The sequence below is a fragment of the Propithecus coquereli genome, unplaced genomic scaffold (assembly GCF_000956105.1).
Source record: "Propithecus coquereli isolate 6110/MARCELLA unplaced genomic scaffold, Pcoq_1.0 Scaffold179, whole genome shotgun sequence".
NCBI classification, from domain to species: domain Eukaryota; kingdom Metazoa; phylum Chordata; class Mammalia; order Primates; family Indriidae; genus Propithecus; species Propithecus coquereli.
The window spans coordinates 4,388,863-4,413,505 of record NW_012142634.1 but is presented as its reverse complement, the minus strand read 5'-3'; the positions used below and the strand labels follow the sequence as shown (position 1 = coordinate 4,413,505).

The window sequence follows — 24,643 nt, the reverse complement described above, 5'->3', positions numbered from 1 at the left end:
TATGTATTATACATTGTATTCTTATAATAAAGTAAGCTAGAGAAAAGAAAATGTTATTAACAAAACCATAAAGAAAATATATTTACTATTCATCTTTTTTAAGAGATTGGTGGGAGGGAGGGCGTCTCATTATGTCGCCCAGACTGGTCTCAAACTCCTGTCCTCAAGTAATCCTCTTGCTTCAGCCACTGAAATAGCTGGGCTTGCAGGCTGGAGCCCTTGCACCCAGTTTATTTACTATTCATGAAGTGTAATTAGGTCATCATAAAGGTCTTTATCTTTGTTGTCTTCACATTGAGTAGGCTGAGGAGGAGGAGGAGAAAGAGGAGGGGTTGGTCTTGCTGTCTCAGGGGTGGCAGAGGCTGAAAAGGTAGAGGAGGTGGAAGGGGAAGCAGGAAAGGCAAGCACACTCGGTGTAACTTTGATTGAAAAAAAATTCACATATAAGCGGAACTGCGCAGGTCAAACCTTGCATTGTTCAAGGCTCAACTGTACAGTAATCTTAAATATGTAACCTGATGTTAACCAACCAGTTTTTTTCCTATTATTCTGTCTCCCTGGCCCCTCCTTACAAGGAAAAGTAACTTTTGAAAGGACCCATCTACTCTTCCTTCTTTGTTTACACCTTGTTCAGCCCTTCTCTGTCTATAAAACAGACCTCTTCTGCTCAGTTCATGGAACACTTATTCTATTTCATGGCATCAGATGTTGCCCGATTCCAGAACTGCAAATAAAGTCAATAAAGATCTTTAAACTAAATGTATTGTAATTCTGTCCTTTGACAGGTTGCCAAGTGCAAATGACACTGAATCAACCAGACAAAAAAATTTCGTGGTTGGGTTTGGTCCCTACTTCTCAAATGAAGGTCAAGATTTAGGAAGAACCAACTCTACCATAAAAAAGATTCAAACCCAAAAGAGTGTGATTTTTCTTTAAAGTTGTTCACTGCAAGGAAAGTTTCTATATTTGAAATACGAGATTCAAGGAGAATAAAACCATCAGCTGATGCAGGCTTTCTTTTTTCCTTTAAGTTTCCAGAGAAAGGAAAGTGAGTTTCCACTGCGCTTCCATTTTCCACCGGCTTCCCTGCCGTGTCAGATGAGCGTTCCAGAGCGCCTCCGGGATAGCCCTCCAGCTCAGGGAAGAAAATGATTAAAACGTAACTCTCGGAGTATCAGTGTACGCGGGAGAGCTGGTGCCGGGGCGAGACTCCTCCAGCTCTAAGGCAACTTTGTTTCTTAGGAAGGGGGCGTAGTGGGCACTTGGCGCCCGGGCTCCCAGCCCCAGGAACGCCCACACGGCGCCAAGGAGAGGGAACTAGTCCGAAACCCGAGACCCGCCCCGGGCGCCGCAGGAAGCCCCCGGGTCAGCTCGTCCCCCGACACACCCGCAGGTGGATCCCACCCACCCGGGGCAACTTCTCCCGGGACACACACCGGCCAGCTGCGGGGCCCGAGGCGCTGGAGCGGAAGGAGGAGGAAGTGGGGGAGGGGCGCCGCCAAGCCCCGCCCCCGGTCCCGCCCCGCGCGCGCCGCGCGCCACGATTATAGCCGATGACTCAGGGCGGAGCTCCGCATCCAACCCGCGGCCGCGGCCAACTTCTCTGGTTGGGACCAGAAGTTTCTAGCCGGCCAGTTGCTACCTCCCTTTATCTCCTCCTTCCCCTTTGGCAGCCGGGAGGCTATTTCCAGACACTTCCAGCCCTCTCCGGCCACGTCACCCCCTCCTTTAATTCATAAAGGTGCCCCGCGCCGGCTTCCCGGACACGTCGGCGGCGCGCAGGGCTCTCACTCCCGCGGCGTGGAGGTGCCCGTGGCGGCCAGGCTAGCGACTCGGCGCCCTAGGCCCGCGCCCCACACCCCGCACCCGCCGCGCGGGGCCGACCCCGACCCAGCATGAGCGCTGCCACCCACTCGCCCATGATGCAGATGGCGTCCGGCAACGCCGCCGGCGACCGCGACCCCCTGCCCCCCGGCTGGGAGATCAAGATCGACCCGCAGACCGGCTGGCCCTTCTTCGTGGACCACAACAGCCGCACCACGACGTGGAACGACCCGCGCGTGCCCCCTGAGGGTCCCAAGGTGAGCCGGGCCCTCGACGGTCGGCGGGGAGCAGGCCCGGGCCGGGGGCGGCTGGACTGGGCCGGGCTGGGGTCACGTGACGCCTCGGCCCCCGGGGGTCGGCGAAGGCCACCTCCCGGGGGACACTGGCGCCGCCCCACACACACCGGAGGTCGGCCTGCCGCTCCCGAGCGCGTCCTTCCGCGCCCGGACGAGTCTCCCCCCCGGACCCGCCCTTGACAGGCCTTGAGGCGAGAGGAGGCGCCCGGAGGGGGTGGCCCGGGACGTGCGACCCGCGCGGTGGCACCGGGTCCAGTCCACCGGCTCGGTGCGGGGGTGGGGCGGAGGGCCGGGGGACAGGAGCTGGCCCGGTGCTCCGGGCGCGGAGTGGGACGGCTGGCCTGGTCAACACGGGGGGCCCGCCGGGCCTCGTCGCGGCCTCTGCCGCCCGCTCGGCCCCCGGGCCGGAGCCCCTTGACCCGCCCGGCTAGGCGGACGCGAGGGCGCTTCTCGCGTGCTTGGGCGGTGGTCCCTGGGGAATATTTACTAACTCTTCAAGCTCCACAACTTGGTTGAGGGGACTTTACTCGCCTGTCTAAGGCATCGAGTGACTCAAAAGGCTGGTGTAAAAACATTTTTTCCTTTCTGTATTTGAAATTGAAATTGTGTTATTGTTTGAAACTGCTTTCATTAAGAAAGTTTTCTAGCATGACTTGTAAAATAAAACACAGGGTGCTTTTCTCCTAGTTCCTAAACTAGAGATGAGACTCTCTTTCATAGTTGGCCATTGCCTTACACTGGAGAGAAGAATGAGATATATACATACATACACATATTTATGTATGTATATATTTATAATGGCATAAGTTTCCTTACTTGTTATGGTATTAAAATACTTAGGATTTGTTTCCAGTTCACAAATAACTGGGTAGTGATACTCTTGTGAATAACAGAAGTATGCCTCATTTACATATACTCAAGAATGTATGCTTCTTAACACTCAGTAGCATGAAACTTTGAAAATATAAATTTGGAATGAGTCTGTTAATTTAAAAAATTATAATTAGCAGTACTACTCTTGCAGTTTTCTATAAATTTGGGCTCTTTCAAATTAAGAGTTTGGAAAAATAAATATACTTAAAGTAACATATGCTGTGTGGGCAAAATAATACATGCAGTAAAGAGCTGGTAAATTATTTTGAAGATTTAAATACTCACCGAATTAAAAGTGCTTTGTAAACCATTATTTTAGAAGAAAGACCCTGTATTGTCCCCCTTCATTTTTATACACTTTTTTTTCTTAAAAATATTTCTAAAACTGGTGCCCAACAGTGAGATACTGTACATTCAAGCAGTTTACATTTACAAGAAATTAATTGTATATTTATTCCTGAGCTAGTACAAGAGGCTGTGTAATTAGCTGGGATGGGCACAATTTTATATATATATATTTTTTTCGAGTCTCACTCTGTTGCTCTGGCTAGAGTGCTGTGCCGTCAGCCTAGCTCACAGCAACCTCAAACTCCTGGGCTCTAGTGATCCCTCTGCCTCAGCCTCCCGAGTAGCTGGGACTACAAGCATGTGCCACCATGCCCGGCTAATTTTTTATATATATATACATTTTTTAGTTGTCCAGCTAATTTCTATCTATCTTTTTTAGATAGAGACGGGGTCTCGCTATTGCTCAGGCTGGTCTCTAACTCCTGAGCTCAAACGATCCTCCCACCTCAGCCTCCTGGAGTGCTAGAATTACAGGTGTGAGCCACCACGCCCAGCCTATATATATACGTTTTTGTGTTCTGTTCAGTCCATTATTGAGTGAAACCTAATCTCAGTTCATACCATCCTTACTGCAGTCTGCATGGATTGTAGACAATCATTAGTGTGGTATACAACTATTATTTTAAGGCTGCCTTCCTGTAGACACAGAGACAGTCAGAATCTGCTGTCACCCTTTGTTGCGAATGAAGATCAAGTTTGAATATAAACATTATCAGCACTTTGTTGTCAACATGAAACTTACCCAACAAGTTGGGATTTTCCTGTATCCACCTGGTAGATGGGTTAGGCTGTGGTTTCATAAACCTTATTAAGGGGGAAAAAAACAGGTTGAATTACTAATGTTGTTCTCAACAAACAGAAATTCAGAAATACTAAATCAGAAGTCTGATGCTGGAAAAGTTAATTTGAAAATATAACAGTCAACATTTTAAAGTTGAAAGGCCCTTAAAGATCTTTTAGTTAAGCATTTTTTTTTTTTTTAGAGACAGGAAAGTCCCTGCTGCCCCTTACCCTTGTCTCCCCGTCTCCCCACTTTTTTTTTTTTTTTTTTTTTTGCAACAAGGTCTCTGCTCGATCACCCAGGCTGGAGTGCAGTGGCTCAATCGTAGCTCACTGCAGCCTCAAACTCCTGGGCTCAAGTGCTCCTCCTGCCTCAGCTTCCTGAGTAGCTGGGACTATAGGTGCACACCACCATGCCTGGCTACTTTTTAAATTTTTTATAGCAGTGAGGAGGTCTTGCTATGTTGCTCATTCTGGTCTTGAACTCCTGGGCTCAAGCCATCCTCCTGCCTTGGCCTTCCAAAGTGCTGGGATTATAGCCACGAGCCACCACGCCAGGCCAACTTCTTTATTTACTGATAAAGAAACCCAGAGAGTTCAAGTATGTTTCTGAAGGGGTACCCATCTAGTACCAGTGGTAAGGAGAGAACTAATATAAGGAAAGTCCTAATAAGAGGCCGAGTACCTGTCCAGAAGTTAGAAGTGGCTTGAATGTTTTATGACGCTGTGAAGCATGCAGGCTGGAATACTTGATTATCTTTGTGTCCTCCTGGTCACCAAGTTATTGGGTCACTGACCTCTGTCCTGTAGTTGCTTGGATTTTGATGACTCAATGTGATCAAATTAAGAAAAGAGTTCTCTTTACCACATTAACTACTTGAGATTTGTCAGCTTGGCACAAAAACATGAGGAGAAAATTAACATTCAGTCCATGAGCTGTTTGGGCTTCATTGCCTTCAATCTGTGCTTTGATCCACACAGAATATCTGGATGACTAATTCACTTTCACGTGTATGAATTACAGCTGACTCCAGACTGTAGTGGAAAATCCTGCAATATTACTTTACATTAGAAAGTGGTTTCTTGAGGCATGATGAAGAAAGGGCCCTGTCATATAACAAAGGGCGATTTTGGAGGAGCTGAGCTGAGGCCTTTCTAAGCAGCCCCATCTTCAAGAAGAAGTGCTGTTAGTCACTAAAGGGCTGTTCATTGAGCATGAAAACAAGAGAAAGCTTTCTCTTTGGAGAGGACTCTGCTCAGAATGTTTACTATCTAACCATGTTAGTAAATGAGTGGCTTTTGTGGAAAGAAGAAAAAAACTAGAACTATGTGTTTTATTTAGTCTTATACTCTTTCGTCTCACAGTTGATGCTCTGCTTTCCCCTGAAGTGGTTAGAGCAATTCTTTTATCCCCGTTTTTACAGGGGGAGCAAGTGAAAGCGAGTGTCTTACAGTCATTGCAGAGGCAGGACAGCTACAGGCAAAGATGTTGGGCGGCCTCCAGCACCATTCTAAGCAGCTGGACCTCCCCACCTGCAGTCTTCTCGGATTTTGATTTTCTGCACTCTTGCACTCCCCGCTAATCTGGCAAGTTCGTACCAGTCCAGGCCCCTTCCTGGCAGAAGCTGGCATTCACTTTGGCGTCAGAAGATGCACAATTTCTGTGCAGCTTCTCCTCCCTGAGTAAACAGAGGCAGATACTCTGGAGTACTGTTCTCTGACAAACCTCCCTGAGATGGAGCAGGGCTGTTCTAGCTCTGTGCTTATGGAAGGTCACCAGCCTGGCAGTCTCCACGGGAGCCCTTTAAGAACACAATTTGCAGCTGTGTTCCCCCCGCCCATCCCCATACTAAATCTCAATTGCTCAGAGTAGGGCCCAGAAATCTACACGTCTAAAAAGCTTTTCTGGTGGTTCTGATTCTGCCAGACTGACATTGGAAGCCACAGAAGGCCTGTGGTCCTACCTTGGGGAGGGGGAACTGCAGCTTAGCCTACGTGTAGCCCCTGGAATCCCTTGAGAGGGGCCTGCTTATCATCTAACCTGCATAGCCTTTATCCCAGCCTCTGTTTTTGTTTTTTTTTTCTTGGAGAAACTCTCTTGATGCCTGGGCTTCTGGAGGTGTGAATGTGGGCGTGACATGGGGAGGGAGTGGGGACAGCACCATGTGAGTCTGGCAGAGTGACAGTACAAGAGTGGGGGAGGTGGTCAGACTCAGGGCAGTCCCAAGACCCTCCTATACCCCAGGAAGAAGCAAGCCAGAGCTTTTTGTCTTGCTCTCCCTGCAGAATCTCACCATAATAATTTGACAGATTATACTTAGGTGCTGTGAGAGGGAGGTAGAAACATCCTTACAAAGAAAATTGGAAATGTTTTGAGGTATGATTGAAGTAGAGAGAGCCATTTATTTTGCTTCAGGTTCAGCAGAGCCTCCTGAATTTTCTTGAAGATGAGATCATTTTGCTCTTTCCAGATCGATTGTAAGCCATTATGCCTCTTAACAGAGTCAGAGCACAATCAGGAAACGAGTGGCCATTCTCTCCTTCATATTTCCAGCAAGTTGCAGTAATGGCTGAGCAAATTCCTTTGCAACTGGATTAACAGTGATTTGTTGAGGGGTGGGCGGAGGCAGATGAGGAGCGTGGCCAGATGCCTTAGGAGTCGGGCTCATCCAGGCCTTCATTTTCCCTCTGAAGAACAGCCTGTGTCTGGCTCCTACAAGAACCAACTGGACCTCTGGGAACATAATTTGTCTCCTGTTTTGTAGAGTGGATTTGCCCTTTATGAGAGATGAGCCAGTACACAGGAACTGTGGCGGTGTTTGACGTTAGCCAGGGCTGGGAAGGCTTAGCTGTTGGATGCTATCGGGGTTGGTTGTGAGTCAGAAAGCTTCATACCACCCGTGAGGCTTGATTAGCGCCGTCCTTGTTTCTGGAATGACACATGGTTGCCTTATATAAACCACTCTACATGTTTATTACTTTTTATTGACATTTAAAAATGATGTTCTGATGTTTATCATTCAAAATAGGAAGCCATACATAATCCACACCTACTCTTTCTCTAAGTTTGGCTGTTTTAATATTGCTCTTAAATATTTAAGAGATGTTACACAGGAAAACTGGGAGCTGAAGACAAAGGCCTTGCTTGTTAGGAACCTCTGGGACCCTCTAGTACTGACGAACCTATGAATCATCTTGTCACTCTCGACTGTTATTCTCCAGGCTCTCTCTGGCTTCTTGTTGTGAATCGAGTCCACACCCCTGATCTGCTTTTGCCTCAGAACGTAGACTCACAGCAGGACTTTTGAGGCTCGGCTCCAGAGCCCCTCATTTTGCAGGTGCAGGAGTTGATCTCTGTCCTTCATGTGGCACTTAAGATACTATGTGAGCTATTTGGTGGTATTAAGTCTTCACATATTTCTAGGAGGATATCTTTGGGACCTTGGCAGCTTTTTAGGAAGCCAGGCACCTTGCAAAAGCTTAATCAGAAAGAATTTCTTTGGGAAGGAGTGAATGTAACATTTTTTTGTCTGTCAACATATTTATATATATGTGCCAGATGTGGGTAGGTGCTTTTACGAACTGTATCTCTTTAAATCCTCAGAACAGTTCTCTGAGATAGAAACTATTACGTGTGTCTTATGGGTGAGGAAACAGACTTGGAGGGGTAATGTCCTGGCCTATGGCAAAACAGAATGACTTTTGTGGCTTTAACCCTACCTGGGTTCCCGAAGGGGTGCCAGGCAGCCTTGCTTGTAATGGGCCTGGCTCTTCCCACTCAGGCTCCCCAGGCACCACCCTAAGTAATAAACAGCACCGAGTTCATCTTTGTGCAGTTAAGCAGAAATTTTGGCCCATTTCCTGAGCCTGGATCTGAACTTGGGAGATGGGCGGAAGTCTTCACTCACTCATTCATCTCATCTGAAATGTACTGAGTGCCCACAGTGTGCAAGTCACAGTGTCAAACACCATGGAGAGGACAACTCCGCCCCCTTGGAATGCTGTTCACCGCAAAGGATGTCCTACTTCTCTCTGGTCAGAAGCAGGCTATCCTGCTCTGGACTCGTGACTTTAAGTTGAATCTTTTTTCAAAGCTCAGCACTTTTCCTGCTCTACTTTGGGGTCCCTTCCCTTTTGGGAGCTCTGGGGGTAGAGTCTATCTGTTTCATCTCTCTGCCTCTTGGTGACTGGCAGGGTCTACAGGCTCGGAAAAAATTGAACGAATGATTCTCTGTGGAGAAGGGTAAAACGTAGGCCTGGGCCCCAGAGCGTACAGGCTGGTTAAAGAAAAGCTGCCTTTCCAGGCACAGAGGCCCACGCCTGTAATCCCAGCACTTTTGGAGACTGAGGCAGGAGGATCACTTGAGGCCAAGAGTTCAAGACCAGTCTGAGCAACCTACTGAGACCCCATCTCTACAAAAAATAGAAAAATCAGCCAGGCATGGTGGTGTGTGCCTATAGTCCCAGCTACTTGGGAGAGGCTGAAGCAGGAGGATCACTTGAGCCCTAGGAGTTTGAAGTTGCTGTGAGCTATGATGATGCCACTGTACTCTAGCTCAGGTGACAGTGAGACCCTGTCTCAAAAAAATAAAAAATAAATAAATAAAAGAAAAGCTGCCTTTAGTGAGTGTAGATGGATCTGTGTCACAGGAAGCCTTCTGTTGGTTCCTAAGACTGCAGTGTTATCCTGGGCTCCTGAATGTCCCCCAGAGGCCTGTTCCTTTTTATCACTTTCTGAATGGCCTTTTCTGCACAAAGGACTTAAGTATTGATTCCCTAAGTTCATCCTTATGGGTCTGGAAAAGCTCCTTTTTGCTTCCACCAGTGACGCAGCATCTTCGAGCAGGCCTGGGAGAGACTGGGAGCTGGCAGCAGCCAGACACCACTGATCCGTAGCCACAGAGAGCAGTCCCCAGTGCTGGGAAAGGAGTCTCTTTGAAGATGTTGTTTTTGTGTGGCTGGCAGTAAGATTGGACACTGTATACATGAGGCTTGTTATTCACTCTCAATTCAGAAAATTCTAGAATTGCAGATTGCTCACTGCCTGCGTCAGGAACCTGTAAACGGCTCAGCTGCCCAAGAGCTCCCTGCACAGAGGTGTGCCCTTAGTGAGTTGAGGTGAGACCTTCCACTGAAAATTCCGTAGCTTCCTACTGGAGAACAAACATTTCCTATTTCAAAATAACTTCCTCAGTGTTCATTAAAGTAGAATTATATATTTTTTCAGTTATTTAAAAAATTCTTCTTTGACAATGAATAAATGAATGAATGGTTTAAATATCCACATAGTGGGAGGGTAGGAAACCACCTGCATGTGCAGAAAAGGCAGCCACTTCCCTGGTCGAAACTTCTAGATCAGTGCAGCAGACCCTTAGCATCTGAGTGGGGCCAGCTCTCGTATGTGACTTGAATGGGGTCTTCTCCCTTCGGAGGCTCCGTTCTGACAGTGTCCCCATGCTGGGCGTGGGTGCAGTCTTGCGGCTGTGGTGACTCAGATTGGAGCTGAGTGCCCTCACTCTCGCTCGCCCTGCCTTGGCTGGGCCGATGACTCAGCACAGAGCGCTGTGCTGGCTCCCTGACCCAGAGCACACTTGAACTGAATGTTCCAGGTCTGAGCCTCAGCCCAGCTTGGCTGGGCGAAATGAAATGCTTTTCCCCCTGCTGCATTTTACCCCGGGAAGATGAAGGTTTTGAAGACATTAGTCTCACAAATGTTGTCACACAGTGTACAGGTGTGACAGGAGTAGCAAGAAGGTTAGCATATACCTGGCCTTATCATCAAACAAACCTGGGTTCTAGAGATCTTAGGTAAATCACTCACCCTCTCTGAGCCTCAGTCTGCCCTCCTATAAAATAGGCATAGCAGCAGTCCTGTCCAGCAGGGTTGGGAGATGAGGGGAGATGGCGTGTGGAAGGTGATTAGTCCAAAGCTTGAGCTGACGCATGTGTATGACCCCTGGAAACACAGCCGCCTCTGGAATGGAAAGGTGTTGGTGGATAGGTGTTTGGCTTCCCCGCTCAGTGGACCGTTCAGGCTGTACATGGATCTCGCAGTTCTCAGATAGAAGTGTTGTATCTTAGAAGCTAGGCCTCCTGTTGTCCCCCTTGTACCAAGTTTAACTGACTCCCATTGACCAGTGTCCACATGGTCCTCAGAAGCCCTCCCTGGGGCTTCCTGTGCCCCCTGTGAGTGTAGTGTGTAGATGGGCAGTAACACACACACGGGGATCAGATGAAGGCTGTGGGCCTTCTGGACCTGATCAGGCCCCCAGCCCCATCCTCTGCCCAGGACAGGCTGGGGAGATTGTGTTTCCTGCACTGTGCTGTATGGAGTGCTGTGTTTGCTCCCCACCCCACCTCCTCCTAAGAAACAAGACTTCAGGCCTATCTGTGAGCTGCAAGATCCATGTAGAGCCTGAACAGCCCACTGTGTGGGGAAGCCAAGGAGTTGGGGATGGGGGTGGTCTCTCACCCATGGCTATACAGCCCCAAGAACAGTGCCAGGCAGGGCCTCGGTTCCCAGTCTGTGTTGGGAGGAAGCCAGGCCACCGTAATGAGGAGCTGGTCATCTGCACAGCTGTTCTGGACCCAGCTCTAAGGGTTATAAATGTCATCACAGATGGAAGGAGAGGGAGGGGTTTTCTAATTGCCACTGCCCTTCTTGGGGGGAATATGGTAGTTGTGGGAGAAATGCACTGAGAAGCTGCTTGGGGTGGGGAGAGGATTCCCACCAGGAATTCCCCCCAAAGATCTCATCATCATTCAGAGAGGGTACCCTTGCCCGAGCTGCAGCTGATGAATTAGAGGTTTTTTCCTTTTGGAAAATTGTATTTTATACACAATGCATACCTACTGGTGCCCTACACGCTGATACCTCACAAACGTTTGGGTGGTTGGTGTCTAGCAGATGGAATAGCCAAGTGATTGACCAGTGTTTTCGCTTTTAGTATGAGACAAATCCTTGGAAAGGTACCAGATGGGGAGAATCTCTTTTCCTGGGCTCTGTCTAAAATCAGACAGAGTTTGCTTCCTGGTATGGAAATTTCAGGTACTTTTCCATCTGTGGTTTGTGGCTTTGGATTGATTAAAGCAGGTGGCCCTGCTTTTCTTTTTTTTTTTTTTTCTCTCTGAAGAGGCGGCAGGTCTTTTCTACTTTGCCCTGAGCTGCTGCCTGTGCACTCACTTCCTGTGTGACCTTGGCCCACATCCCGGTTCCCTCCTCTGCTGCAGGGGATCCTTGAGGGCTGCTGGGTGGGGCCTGTGAAGAGGCTGGATGCTGCCTGGAGTCCCCAGCACACCCCCAGCAGGGGAAATACCCAGCAGCTGCAACGTGCCTGGCCTGGGGACCGCTTATGAGGATGTTGAGGAGACACCAGCAGGTGTTCTGCTGCCAGGCAGATCCTCCTGTGCGCCAGCCTGGCCTGGCTTTTCTCCCCTATGTGCAAGGAGCTACAATAGGTGCAGTTGGGTGTTGCTCCTCAGCAGTGGGTTTGTCTGCGGTGCGGGCCCCTTCCCCAGAGCAGCTGATGAGCCTTTTGAAGGGAGAGGGCAGTTTAGGGCTCAGTTCTTTGAGTTGTTTTTGGCTATGTTTGCTTCCAGGTTGTGAAACTTCAGGCATAGTCCTCAGTAGGGAAAGTAGCATCCTTGCTAATTAGTGCTCTTAAGACTCTCAGATAAAGGGGCTTTAACTCTAACCTGCTTATAACCAACTTAGAACCACTGAAGAATTAGGCTTTGTAAACAATAAGCCCAACTAACTACTGCTCCAGAAAAGCTGGATCCTTTAGTAACTATTTGTGGAATGAAGGAACATGATTGTCTAGAGCACAGAGCAGCTCGGAATTTACAAAGACTCGTGCCTTATTTCACTTAACATCTTGCAAAAATCTCTGGGAGGTGTGGGGATTCTTACAGCTGGGGAAGCTGAGCCTTAGTAGCAGGGAGTCATGTCTGAGTCCGCATAGCTGGTGAGCATAGGGAGGGATTGGAACCCAGGTAGCAGCTCAGAGACCAGGGCTCATGCTGGTTTGTCCCAGTTCATTAGGACATAGCTGCAAAGAGAAGCAGTGTTCGTTTTTTCTTTGAAAAAAGTTTTCTCCAGTAGAAATACATAGGGACATCCATCTCATTAATCCCAGGATAAAATGTATGTGTTTTAATAACAGGCGTATCAGATAAAGCCTCCAATAACCTGTGACTTGTGATTGCTTACAGAGTTTGTGGTTAGCACAGACCTCTGGTCTCACCAGGAGTCTCATGACAAAACCTAACTCCTTGGATGTGCTATAAATGGACTTTGGTGGAATGTGGACTTAACTTATTTTTCAGAATTTGCCCAGAATCTATTATGAGCCCAAAACAGTGCTGGAGGGGGCCGGGGGGAGACTCTATATCACAATCCAGTGGGAACTGAAGGAATTTTGACTTTGGCCATAGGGATGCAAATGGCTGTTTATGTATCCAATGGGCAATAATACTTAATTCACTCATGGCCTGTCATAGCAAGCAGAACGTTTCGTAGGGTGTTGAAGCTCAGTTCTATTTGTGCTTTAGAAGAAAGTTCGTTTTGTTTGTTTCCTCCCTGATAGAGCTGAACCAACCCGCCTATTGTTGCTCCGGGTCCTGGCCATATGCAAGTTCCAAGATTCCTATTTTCCTCCATCTTTTTTCTTTGTTTTAGACAATTTGAAGTATTGCTAGTAAAGCTCAACACCTGACCCTGTGAAGGCTCTTCTGGCCTAAAAACCCAGTTAATAGAGTCTGTGTCCTACTTAATTAAGACTCCAGGGCTGTTGAGTCAGAAGTGCTACGGGACAGCCCTCAGAGTTGCCTTCATTACCGTTACTCTTAATTCAGACCAAAGCGAGTGGAGCTGCAGCTTGTAGATGTTGAGCCCACTTTTCAAAGAGTGCTGTGCCATTGAGCCAAGATTGAGGGAGGCCGCTCAGTGTACAGGGGACCAGTTGTGGTGGGTCAAGGCACACCCTTCTCCACGGTTGTCCTGTGAATGTGCGTGTGCCCATGGTGTACCTAGCTAGGCAGACACCTAGCAGGTGCCCAAGAGCTGTTGTTCCTGCTCTGCTCTAAAGGCATGGGGGTTGGGGTCAGCAGCTTCCTCTTTATTTGGGACATGAAAAACTTCGGGGTGCTTTGGATTCCAGCGATTTCTGATATGATTTGAGTTCAGTTAAAAGTGGTCATTTTTAGATTTCTGTGACATTAACTTTTCCTTGTTTGGAGGCTTTGTGTAGATGTTTAGAGCTAGATGGGACCTTGGAAATCAGGCCACAGAGAGTGTCAGAGCTGGAAGGAACTTTCGATCACCATTTCTCAGTGCAGTTCTATGGGCTTCATCACACACCTGCTGAATCAGGCTTTCTTGGGATTGGGCTTAGAGTCTGCCTTTCTTTTTTGCATTTCCTGGATGCTCCAGTGCCCCTTGGAACTTGAGAACCACTGCTTTGTAGAACATTTTTGGGCCTCCCCTTCATTTTACAGGTGAAAAAACTAAAGTCCAGAGGGGCAATGCCAGCTGCTTGCATAACACTCATATTTAGGTACAGAGCCAGGGGTAGAACCAAGTGCAGCCCTCCCCAGGTCTCCTGTTTGTCCCCATGGAGCCCATGTTTCTGTTAAAAACAAGTCACACAGTTTAGACGTGCTCTTGAGCAAACAAGCCCAACAGCTCACCAAAGCTCAAAACCTGACCTCAGGATTTCTCTAATAATAATATCTTGAACTTAATAGGGCAAATTTTGATTCATCTGGGGTAATTTTTTAGTTTTTATCTTGGCCATCTCATGGAGTTGTTTGGCACCCTGAGATGCACCTCAGAGGATTTTAATGCAATGCATAAACAAGGAGGAAGAAGTAACCAACTCATTTTATGAATTGATGAATGTAGTGAGATAAGCAGTGGAAGTCAGGACTCAGCCCTTGGGCTCTTATTTCCTAATTGGATTTTGTGTAATATATATTCCTGATGTCTTTACCCGGAGATAAGGATAATGAGCTGAGCTGCTGCGGCTGTGATTAGGTGGCGGCAGAGATCTGCTTGGTTACCGTGACTGCATCCCTGTCCCTGTCATGCAATCACATAGAGCTGCCCCCACCCTGAGGGAGCGGATTCCCAGGTCCCCGAAAGTCACAATGGGGCAAGTAGTGGAGTCTTATCACAAAGATGCTGATGTAACCAAGCGTCTGGACTTGTGTTTGAACTTGAGAGCACTTAATGGACTAAAGAGACATGCTTTAGTCACATTCTAGGGGAATTATAAATATTACACATTTTTTTCTTTTACTTTTTTCATTTAAATAATGTCTTTTTTTTTGCTAGATTGTGATGAAAACACCATAGAAGAGAGGAAGGGCAATTTAATTCTTCCAGGCAGTGTTTTTTACTTAGCAAAAACAGAAGCATTTGCTGTCATGACTCTAGTGATAGTGGAGTAGGAACATTCGAAGGTGGCATCTGCATTTCCAGTACAGACCTTGTTATGGATGGGAGTTTAATTTTTATTTTAAATTATTCATTCATATAGAAGTGTTTAATTGTCTGTTTTGCAAAATTTATGTTTTTTTTAAACTTACCTAAAGCAGTGTTTTTCTAAACAAAACCCCACCAGAGTGGAAGGGGAGCCTTGAACTTCTTTTAGATGCAATGCTTACAGTGAGACATGTGGTTTTTTATTATATGACGTTGTGGGTCATTAACTCACAGGGACCCAGGAGTCCAGATCTCAGGATTGTAGGAAGAACATCCCAGGCCACCTGTGCCCATCCTACCATCCCTGCCCTCCAGCTTGTGCCTACTGGCGGCGATGGTCTCAGTGGACCCCATGCTCAGACATGAGTCTCTTGGAGGCTTCCTTGCCCCACTGGTCTTCCTGGGGGCCCCTTCCCTTCAACTTCCTCAGTCCTACTTCACCCTCACTGCCTGATATGTTTTAGTTCTCCTCTCCACTCCCTCCCACCTTGCTGGGGCATCTCTTGTAGTGGTCAGAACACTCAGGAGGGTGGATATTGGTCCCCACTTCCAGCTGGGCCCTGGGGCCTCCAGCCCGATCTTCAGCTTAGTGCTGACCTTCAAGCTCGGCTTCTGGCTGCTGCTCCAACAGCACCACCCCATCCCTACAGCGACCACGTTCTCTGTTCACTGACCCAGACAAGGCACTGGAAAGATCCAGGCTGAATATGGTTCCAGGAAGAGGCTTGGCTGCCACAGTTCCTTGTGCATGCAGGATTGTTCCTCCTTCTTCTCTTCTTTCTTCTTCCCTTTTCTCTTTCAATTGAGGTGCAAAATGGATTCAGTGAGATGCATAAAATGCACAGCTCTTCAGTGCCTTCTGGATCCAGGGGCCTCCCCGGGAGGAGCCAAGCCTCAGCCAGGCCTGTCCAAGGGTTCCAGGCCCTGGAAGGATCTGGCTGCCAGGGAGATGGACTTGTGCTTGAAGCTGTCTCCAGTTAAAACCGGATAGTGTGGGTGGGGTGTGGCAGGGGATTGGTGCTGTGGGCTTCAGGGAAGTGTGCGGTTTGATGGGTTTTGCAGAGGTACGCACACATTTACCACCACCCAGAGAGAGAGTATTTCCGTCACCTCAGAAGGTCCTTTCAAGACCCTCCCTAGCCACTCCCATCTCCTCCAGAGGTGACCACCGTTCTGACTTGTGTCACCATTGATTAATTTTGTCTTTCACTTTTGATTCCATTGGCACTTTGTAGTCTAAAGAGCATAATTTTGTGCCTGTTTAGGGAGGAAACTCTCATTTGTTGCCAGCCTTCCGGGCTGCCCTCTTGATGTGCTCTTACAAAACTTCACAGCATTTCTGCATGGCGGGTGATGCCAGCTCTGTTTTCTAGAAAGGGAAATAAAGGCTTACAGAAGTGGGAGAGTTATCCAGGCTCACAGAAGATTCCCAGCAGGGCTAAGAGTAGAACTGAGACCCTATCTAGGCCAGCCTCCACCCTTCCCAGTACCTCAGTGCCCCGCGCCCCCTTCACGCATCCTTAAGCCCTCGCAGGAGCCCCTTGTTGGCAGGGACTGTGCCTTCCTTGCTGGTTTGGTAGCCTCGTGGGACTCACCAGCACGGAGGCAGAATGTGCGCCCAGGGTAGTCAGTGGATGAGAGTTTGCTAACTGCTTGGTCCGCTAGGTGGGGTGCGCAGATGGCTGGGAAGAAACAATAGGCCCCAGGACAGCCAGCAAAGGTGACACGAAAGGACTTATACAGGCCTCGATTTCACCTAGAAGGAAGGGTGTCTGGTGAGTGGACAAAATGCCCCAAGGCATGTTTTGACTCAGCGCTGAGTAGCAAAGGGTTTCTTCAATCCACCTCTTGCTGGCTGCCTCCTAGTGTGTCTGCCTCATAGCAGGAATTCGGTTCTGAATGTGAGGCCTGGACCCACTCCCTGCTCTTGGGTGACCTGAAAGTTAAGCAGGCTAACATAATGCTGCCACCCTAAGCACGTGGGTATTCTAATCTGAGAATGCTTGTTTGCCCATGTCCCCAAGGACACGGTGACACCCTTGCCTTTCCTGTGAGCTGGAGGCCCTCCAAGGGGCAGGGTCTCAGCAGGAGGGAGGCAATTGATGGGCCAAAAAGGGCTAAGTTCCAGGGTCAGCCGCCTGGTGCCCACACCTGCACACAAATAGAAACATCACAAAATTAATGGTCTGTTTACTCAAAATGCAGATCAGCCTTCAGTGTCCTTACTTTTGACCAATTTTGCAGCAGTAGAAATTGTACCCTGCAGGCTCATAGATTCTTTGCCTTTGGTGTTTGCTGTTCAGAGAGATGCTTCTTTAAGGAAGGATCGCTCTCCTTAATAATTGACCTACTCAGATATGTACAAGTGACACAGATCAATAGGTCCCCTTCTCTGTAAAAGGACCCTCTAGTGTTCAGGAGACAGGACTTCTGTTGTGTGGCCTCTGCTTGGTGAGAAATGGCATTGCCCAGTGAGTGACTGGCCAGCCCTGTTGTCTGAAATAAGATCTTTCCCTGTGGTACATCTGGAACTTGGCCTTCTGAAGGGTCCCAAAATAGCCAGGCCACTGAAGGGAGAACTTCATGAGAGGACATAAGAGGGGGACCCCAACTGTTTCTCTCCCGAACAGGCTTTGTTGTGTTAAAGAAAAAAATTATTCAGTGATGCTCGTTAAAGCGCACTAATGAAGACTTGACTTAGAACCATTGCGATAGGTATAGGAACCACCTCAATGGAGTCTGGCAGTGGGGGAGAGAGATTGGGCTCAACTCCGAATACAGCATGGACAAGTGGGGATTTACAGCCAAGGAGCCGGGAGGGGTCAGTGGATGGAAAATTACTAAGAGGAAACTTCAGGGGTGAGGAGGATTCTGGCTGAACTGACTTAACAGGATTCTTGCTGAAGATAGGCCAGGGTGACCAGACATCACCTAAGGGGTGGTGGAGGATGAGGAACCTGATCCGATATCCAAACTGTGTTCTGTGTTTGGGCCCAATACAAATCGATGTTGTTGGGAAACATGAGGGCCTTTTTGGAAGCAGAAGCCTGCTGTCATTCAGTAGTTGGGATTGAACCCTGCTCCTGGGGATCACCTTCTGATCTGGGTCGGTGAGGATTTGGGAGACAGTCAGTGGCTCTCCTACATACACTGCTGCCCTTTGTCACCCAGAGAAGAAACTTGTCTTACCAGTTTGGGAAACTGGGACCTCTCTGTGCTCAGCAGATACCTTGACTCACCTGCCTTCTCCTGATGCCCCTAATTCTTAGCTGCCAGCCAAGCAGCAGCCTCTGGGGGGGCATGGGTGGGAGGCTTGGCAGGAGCAGGGGCTGTGGAGCAGCCGGGCTCCCTGTGCTTGGCCTCCTGGCTGGCACCGTGGGGCCCAAATCGCTCTGGAAGAGTGTCATACTCTCCTCTGCCAGGGGTGTTTTCTTCCCAGGCTTCCCAAAGAAACCGGTCTGAATTTCTCTTCTTTTTATTTCAGGAAACTGCGTCCTCTGCCAATGGCCCTTCCCGGGAGGGCTCCAGGCTGCTGCTCACTAGGGAAGGCCACCCTGTGTACCCCCAGCTCCGACCAGGCTACATTCCCATTCCCGTCCTCCACGAAGGTGCTGAGAACCGGCAGCCACACCCTTTCCACGCCTATTCCCAGCCTGGGACACAGCGATTCCGAACGGAGGCGGCAGCGGCGGCTCCTCAGAGGTCCCAGTCACCTCTGCGAGGCATGCCAGAAGCCACCCAGCCAGACAAACAGTGTGGACAGGTGGCAGCAGCTGCGGCAGCCCAGGCAGCCCAGCCCCCAGCCTCGCACGGACCTGAGGTAAGGCAGGCCTGCCGGGGGTGGGAGCGAGTTGCTGTGCTGCTTAGGCTGGGTCCCCGCCCCTGAGGACAGTGCCCTGGGCCAGGCACCTGTTAACATGCTGGGCAGCTGGGCCTGGCCTGCAGCGTCAGAGGTCACCCAGCAAAGACAGGTGGACAGTCCCACGTTATCCCCCAACATTTCATTGGTGTGTTTTTCAGGTGAGCAAGGCAGGAATTACATGGCTTATTTTCATAGTTATGGAATTGGGGCTCAGAAGGGTAAACTGTAAACTGCTTGGTTCAAATGCACACTGATGGGAGTAGCAGGGACCAGAGATATGGCCTTCTAGCTCCTAATTTCACTGCTCCTTATTCACACTGGGCTTTCTATTTCAGAAACACAGAGATAGTTGTGTATTATTTTGTTCAGTTCAGTACTTATGGATAAAGCTTAACTTCTTGGAGCTATGTTGATATGAAAATGAGACTCCATACCTGCCCTCACAGTGTACCACATTTAAAAAGGAAATTCAAAATAAGGAGTCATCAGCATGAGCAAGAGCAAGATCTTGTCTCTAGTAAAAATAGAAGAAATTAGCCAGGTGTGGTGTGTGCACCTGTAGTCCTAGCTATTAGGGAGGCTGAGGCGGGAGGATCATTTGAGCCCAGGAGTTCGAGGTTGCAGTGAGCTATGATGACGCCCCTGCACTCTAGCCCGAGTGACAGAGTGAGACCCTCATGCAAAAAAAAAAGAAAAAAAAAACCAAAAAAATGAGTCAACAAGGCAGCTGCTTTAAGATGGGGTTTTATTCCTGAAACCAAACACTTCAGGGTGTGTTGATGGATTCAGTGCATTAATAGCTAAAAAGTAGTTCTTAATCTGGTTCTTAGCAGAGATTTGGGGAGTCCCTAATAGGATTCCTGAGCAGTAAGTCCTCTTCATTTTCCTGTCTGCAGATGCTGCCTGCAGTTGTGTCTACTGGCATTGCTCTCCAGCACGAATTCTCATTTCCTATCTGCACCCAGAGTCATGATTGCCTCTCGGCTCTGCTCTGAATCTGTTTAGTTTCACAACCTGCTTGGGAATGAAAAGTCATAGTTAATGTGGGATACTGGGAGGCTTTTTTCCTTTCTTGGAGAAAGCAGTATTTATAGTGTTTTTACTGTAAAAAATCAATGTGACACATCAATCAGAGAGAAATCTTAGCAAATTTAAGCTAACAAAGCCCTTATAAGCCAGCTGGGGAAACGTCTTTTTCATTTTCTAGGTGAATAGAAGGTGGCGCAGGAGGGAAAGGGGCTTGGCCTGCCTTAGGCCACACGGGGAGGCTGGGGATGCAGCAGCTCCCACTCACTCAGCTGCGTTCTCTGTAGATTAGTAGAGAAAGGGTTAAGGAACGAGGAAAGAGATGACATATAATGACAACAAATACAGTGTATTGTGCACTTCCTGTGTGTTGGACTCATGCTCAGGCATGTACACAGGGGATTTTACTTAATCTTCACAGCAGCCCAATGAGGAAGGGGAGACACTCTTCCTATATCAAAGGAGGCTCAGAAAAGCTACAGAGCTATGAAGAATTTGAACCTCTCAGTCTTAACCCCACATTTGGAAAATTGAAACATTTACTGATGGCAGGTCTTAGGAAATGTGTTCCCCTGAGCAGGTGCACAGTGGAAGGCCCACTTGGAGTGCCAAGGCAGAGAGGTTGTTCATGGGGCCATGCCCTCTACCTTTTGTGTCTTGCAGCGGTCCCAGTCTCCAGCTGCCTCTGACTGCTCGTCCTCGTCCTCTTCTGCCAGCCTGCCCTCCTCTGGCAGGAGCAGCCTGGGCAGTCACCAGCTCCCCCGGGGCTACATCCCCATCCCTGTGATACATGAGCAGAACGTCACCCGGCCAGCAGCTCAGCCCTCCTTCCACCAAGCCCAGAAGACCCACTACCCAGCGCAGCAGGGTGAATACCAGACCCACCAGCCTGTGTACCACAAGATCCAGGGGGATGACTGGGAGCCCCGGCCTCTACGGGCAGCGTCCCCGTTCAGGTCACCTGTCCGGGGCGCATCAAGCCGGGAGGGCTCGCCAGCCAGGGGCAGCACACCGGTGCACTCCCCGTCACCCATCCGTGTGCACACCATGGTCGACAGGCCTCAGGTATGGAAGTTAGGTGTCAGCAGACTGGCTCCGGTGGCGTCTCTGCAGGGGCTGAGAAGCTCTGCAGTGCCCTGGATTCCCCGTAGCTGTGCCTATGTGTAATTGGAGGAAAGTGAGATTTAGAAAATTGCTGGTCATCAACAGAAATGCAGGACGAGGGCTCTGAGCCCTGAGCACTTTCTGCAGTTTTGCTTGGCTGATCATTTTCCATTGCAGTGGCTATAGGGGCAGAGGAAATGGCTCGGCAGAACTCACACACCTGGGACCAGGTTTCTTAGTGCCCACCACACCCTTTTAGGGTTCTTCCCACCATATGCACGCTCCAGCCACAGTCTCCTCTCTGGTTCCTTCCTCACTGTTACTCCTCCACTCCGGAAGCCCGTTCTGCTCATTACCCCCGCTGTGTCTTTGATCATGCTCAGCCCCTCCCTGAAAGGCCCACACAATCCAAGTTCTCCCTGTCCTCCTCCAAGGGACAAGAGCCCTTGTCTCTTCCATGAAGCCTTCTTATCTTTCTCAGGGTGCCGTGTATGAGTTCCTTGTGGTTCAACATGTGATTATTCTGTGCATTTCAAAAGTGTTCATCTTATCTCTTCAGCTCAGCACTGAACCGGACCACAGGGACCATGTCTTATACTTTCCTCCTCCCTTTGCAGTTGGGTACCACGTTGCCTGGCTGATGCATCAGCTGGCTGTGGTGACTGGGAAGCCATCGTGGCCTGGTGAAGGTTGTGGGCACGGGTCTGCTTATTCTCCAGTGGAGATGTGGGATGCTGGTTCCTGGAGGAGGAAGTCATTTAGTTTAGCAGCTTAGTAGCAGAACATTCGGCAGCCCTGGGCCCCCTCTGGCTGCAACTTGAGCAGCTGAATTAATTCTTTGCCACAGTTTTTTAAAGGAAAGCTCCCTATGAACAAGTGTAGGGTATCACTACAAATGCTGATACTGTCCAGGGCCCTGGATCAGAGCACCTCCTTTTAAAAATTTTTAAGCTTTTTTATTTGGAAATAATTTCAACCTTAGAGTTGTAGGAATCATACAAAGAAGTCCCATATACCTGTCACCCAGTTCACTGTTAACATTTTGCTGCATTTGCTTTGTCATTTCTTCTCTCTTCTCTGTGTATTTTAACTATTTGGGAGTTAGTTGCAGACATCATATCCTTTACCCCTAAATACTTCAGCATATATTTTCCCAAGAAAAAGACATTCTCATTCATAACCATAGTAGAATTAGTAGATTCAGGAAATTTAACACTCTTAAAATACTATTATGCAATCCACAGTCCATTTTCAAATCTCCATTACGGCAGTTTTTCCCATTCCAAGATCTAATCCAGGGTCACGAGCACTGCATTTAGATGTCGCTCCTCTTTAGTCACCTTCAGTCTGGAACGGTCCCTTGGCCTTTCTGTGCTTTCATGGCCTTGATGTTTTTGAAGAGCTCAGGCCATAGGGCACCCTCTCTTAAGTGTTTTCCAAAGTCATTTCTTACACAGCCATTGTTTGTAAACCCCAAGGAAGGGCAGTGTGATTGGTTTGCGAGTGGTGATGGCCAAAGTTGAGGATATCTGATTGGCAGAAGAGATTTGATGGAAGGGGAGGTTGCTTGTGTTTAGATAGCTAAGGGTCATACCATGTCCATACTTGGGTTCAGTAATCCTAGGAAGGAAGTACTATTTGTAGAGACAGAGGTATTTTCCCACATATTATTCTCATAATCAATGAAAGAATATTTACTACTACTTTTACCCCCATTAACCTTGTTTATAGTAACCTCCCTTTTATAGCTTGTTCAAAGATCCCTTTTGGGAAGCTTTCAAAGACTTGTGACCTAACTGAACATTATAGTGGAATTTAGTATTTCAAATTGGGAGTACTTTAGAAGTAATATAGTCTGACTCTTTCCCAGTTGATGAAATTAGGGCATGTGAGATTTTTAAAGAGGTTTTAGGTAGTCCTTGATATGCTAGAAGAGCCAAGATATTTCTGTTTTGAGCATAGCTCATTTAAAAAACAGTCACATGAGAAACTGCAGCCAGAGGTCGGCGTGGAGATGCTGCATCATAGCTGAGTGTTAGGCTCTGGCACAAACGTGCTGAAGCGAAATTCTTACAGTATTAACTATTTTGAGCATCTTGCTTATTCTCAAAAAATACATCAGCCTGGGCCTAAACCACTAGGCTGTCATAGGTTTAAAAAAACGATTATATGTTTTCTGAAACAGGAGATGAGAAGGTCACACTGTGAGCAGAGACTGTCTACGCAGCGTAAGGAGGGAGGACCAGTGTCAGCCAGTCCATGGCTGCATCACCTGAGGCTGGAGTCACTCAGGACTCTGCTCTGAGCTAACCTAGTTTGGCAGTCAGCATGAGTTTTTGTTATTTCCATTTTTTGAAAATTATATTGGTTTTCTTTTCATTGCCTTAAGAATATTTGGTGAGAGGTAACAAACTGGTACCCAAGGTGAACAGTGGAAGCCTAACTAATGGTTTGGTCACCTGCGTAATTAATATCATGTTTTTATTTTGTAACAGCCCATTGGTTGACTTTGAAAATCTTTATACTGTTAAACTTTTTTTTAAAAAAATCCGTTTTCCCAGTTTTCTTTCTAATCTGTATTAGCTACAAACAACTGTCAGTGACTTTCAGCCAGTTATTAAAAACATCTTTATGTCCTGTTCTCTTTCTCTCAGCAGCCCATGACCCATCGAGAATCTCCACCTGTTCCCCAACCTGAAAACAAACCAGAAAGTAAGCCAGGCCCAGTTGGACCAGATCTCCATCCTGGACACATCCCGATTCAAGTGATCCGCAAGGAGGTGGATTCTAAACCTGTTTCTCAGAAGCCCCCACCTCCCTCTGAGAAGGTGGAAGTAAAGCTTCCCTCAGTTCCAGTTCCTTGTCCTCCTCCCAGCCCTGGCCCTTCTGCTGTCCCCTCTTCTCCCAAGAATGTGGTTGCAGAAGAGAGGGCAGCCCCCAGCCCTGCCCCTGCAGAAGCTATACCCCTAAAACCAGCAGAAGCTGAGGCCCCCCCAAAACATCCAGGTGTGCTGAAAGTGGAAGCCATCCTGGAGAAGGTGCAAGGGTTGGAGCAGGCTGTAGACAACTTCGAAGGCAAGAAGACTGACAAAAAGTACCTGATGATCGAAGAGTATTTGACCAAAGAGCTGTTGGCCCTGGATTCGGTGGACCCTGAAGGACGAGCTGATGTGCGTCAAGCCAGGAGAGATGGTGTCAGGAAGGTTCAGACCATCTTGGAAAAACTTGAACAGAAAGCAATTGATGTCCCAGGTCAAGTGCAGGTTTATGAACTCCAGCCCAGCAACCTTGGAACCGATCAGCCGCTGCAGGCGATCATAGAGATGGCAGCAGACAAGAGGGAGAAAAGTGCCGGAAGCGGAGAAGGTCCCCAAACGGAAACCCAGCAGCCAGAAGCCAAAGCAGCAGCAACTTCAAACCCCAGCAGCACGACAGACACAGCTGGTAACCCAGCAGCACCGTAGTCTCTGCCCCGTACAAACCAGACTCAGAGACTTGGAACCGATGTGAGCTTTAGGGAATTTTAAGTTGCATGTATTTCAGGGACTTGAAGTCGGTTGGTTTCTGTTATTTGTAGGTTGGTACATAGTAACTTGGGTGGAGGCAAAACACACTAATAAAAGGGCTAAAAGGAAAATGATGCTTTTCTTCTATATTATTCTGTACAAAGAAAGAAGTCGCTTGTTGTTGCAGAAGTTAAACTCCATTGCTTATTGTTTTGGGGCCCTCTCTGTGCATGGGTACCACATGTTAGCTGTGGCCGTGAGCTGTCTTCCTGTAGCTCTGGACTGAAGAAGTTTTTTGGTGGGGGGAGATGGGGAGTCAGTTTCCCATCACATAAATATGAGACTTATTTTTCAGAAATGTTGCCATTTAGTGGGATGATTTTCTTCATCTCATAAATAAAATACCTAACTTTAGATAGAACACAATGTGTAAGGAGCCATAGGAATTATCTGTATGTTGGACGACTTTAATGCTACATTTTAAAAAAAGGAAAATAAAGTAATACTATAACTCAAAACGTGTTTTGTGGTTTCTAAA

General features: G+C 48.2%; 1 protein-coding gene across 2 annotated transcripts; it reads left to right on the top strand.

Moving 5' to 3' along the window:
• Positions 1–1,534: 1,534 nt before the first annotated feature.
• On the top strand, positions 1,535–24,623 carry BAG3 (BCL2-associated athanogene 3). Of its 2 annotated transcripts, none has more exons than XM_012642433.1 (4): positions 1,535–2,081; positions 18,092–18,427; positions 20,159–20,560; positions 23,254–24,623. In XM_012642433.1, exons 1-4 carry the CDS (start codon positions 1,896–1,898, stop codon positions 24,061–24,063), a joined length of 1,734 nt encoding a protein of 577 aa, XP_012497887.1. In that variant the 5' UTR covers positions 1,535–1,895; the 3' UTR covers positions 24,064–24,623. The 2 variants fall into 2 exon arrangements, with proteins under 2 accessions (XP_012497887.1, XP_012497888.1); XM_012642434.1 differs by having other exon boundaries at positions 23,257–24,288.
• Positions 24,624–24,643: the final 20 nt, after the last annotated feature.

Bases quoted from the DNA above. Each gene is read 5' to 3' on its own strand.
- BAG3 (XM_012642433.1), top strand. From the start codon at position 1,896: ATGAGCGCTGCCACCCACTCGCCCATGATGCAGATGGCGTCCGGCAAC. The intron at 18,428-20,158 runs GTAAGGCAGGCC...TGTGTCTTGCAG, and splicing joins CAGCCTCGCACGGACCTGAG to CGGTCCCAGTCTCCAGCTGC. The intron at 20,561-23,253 runs GTATGGAAGTTA...TCTTTCTCTCAG, and splicing joins CCATGGTCGACAGGCCTCAG to CAGCCCATGACCCATCGAGA.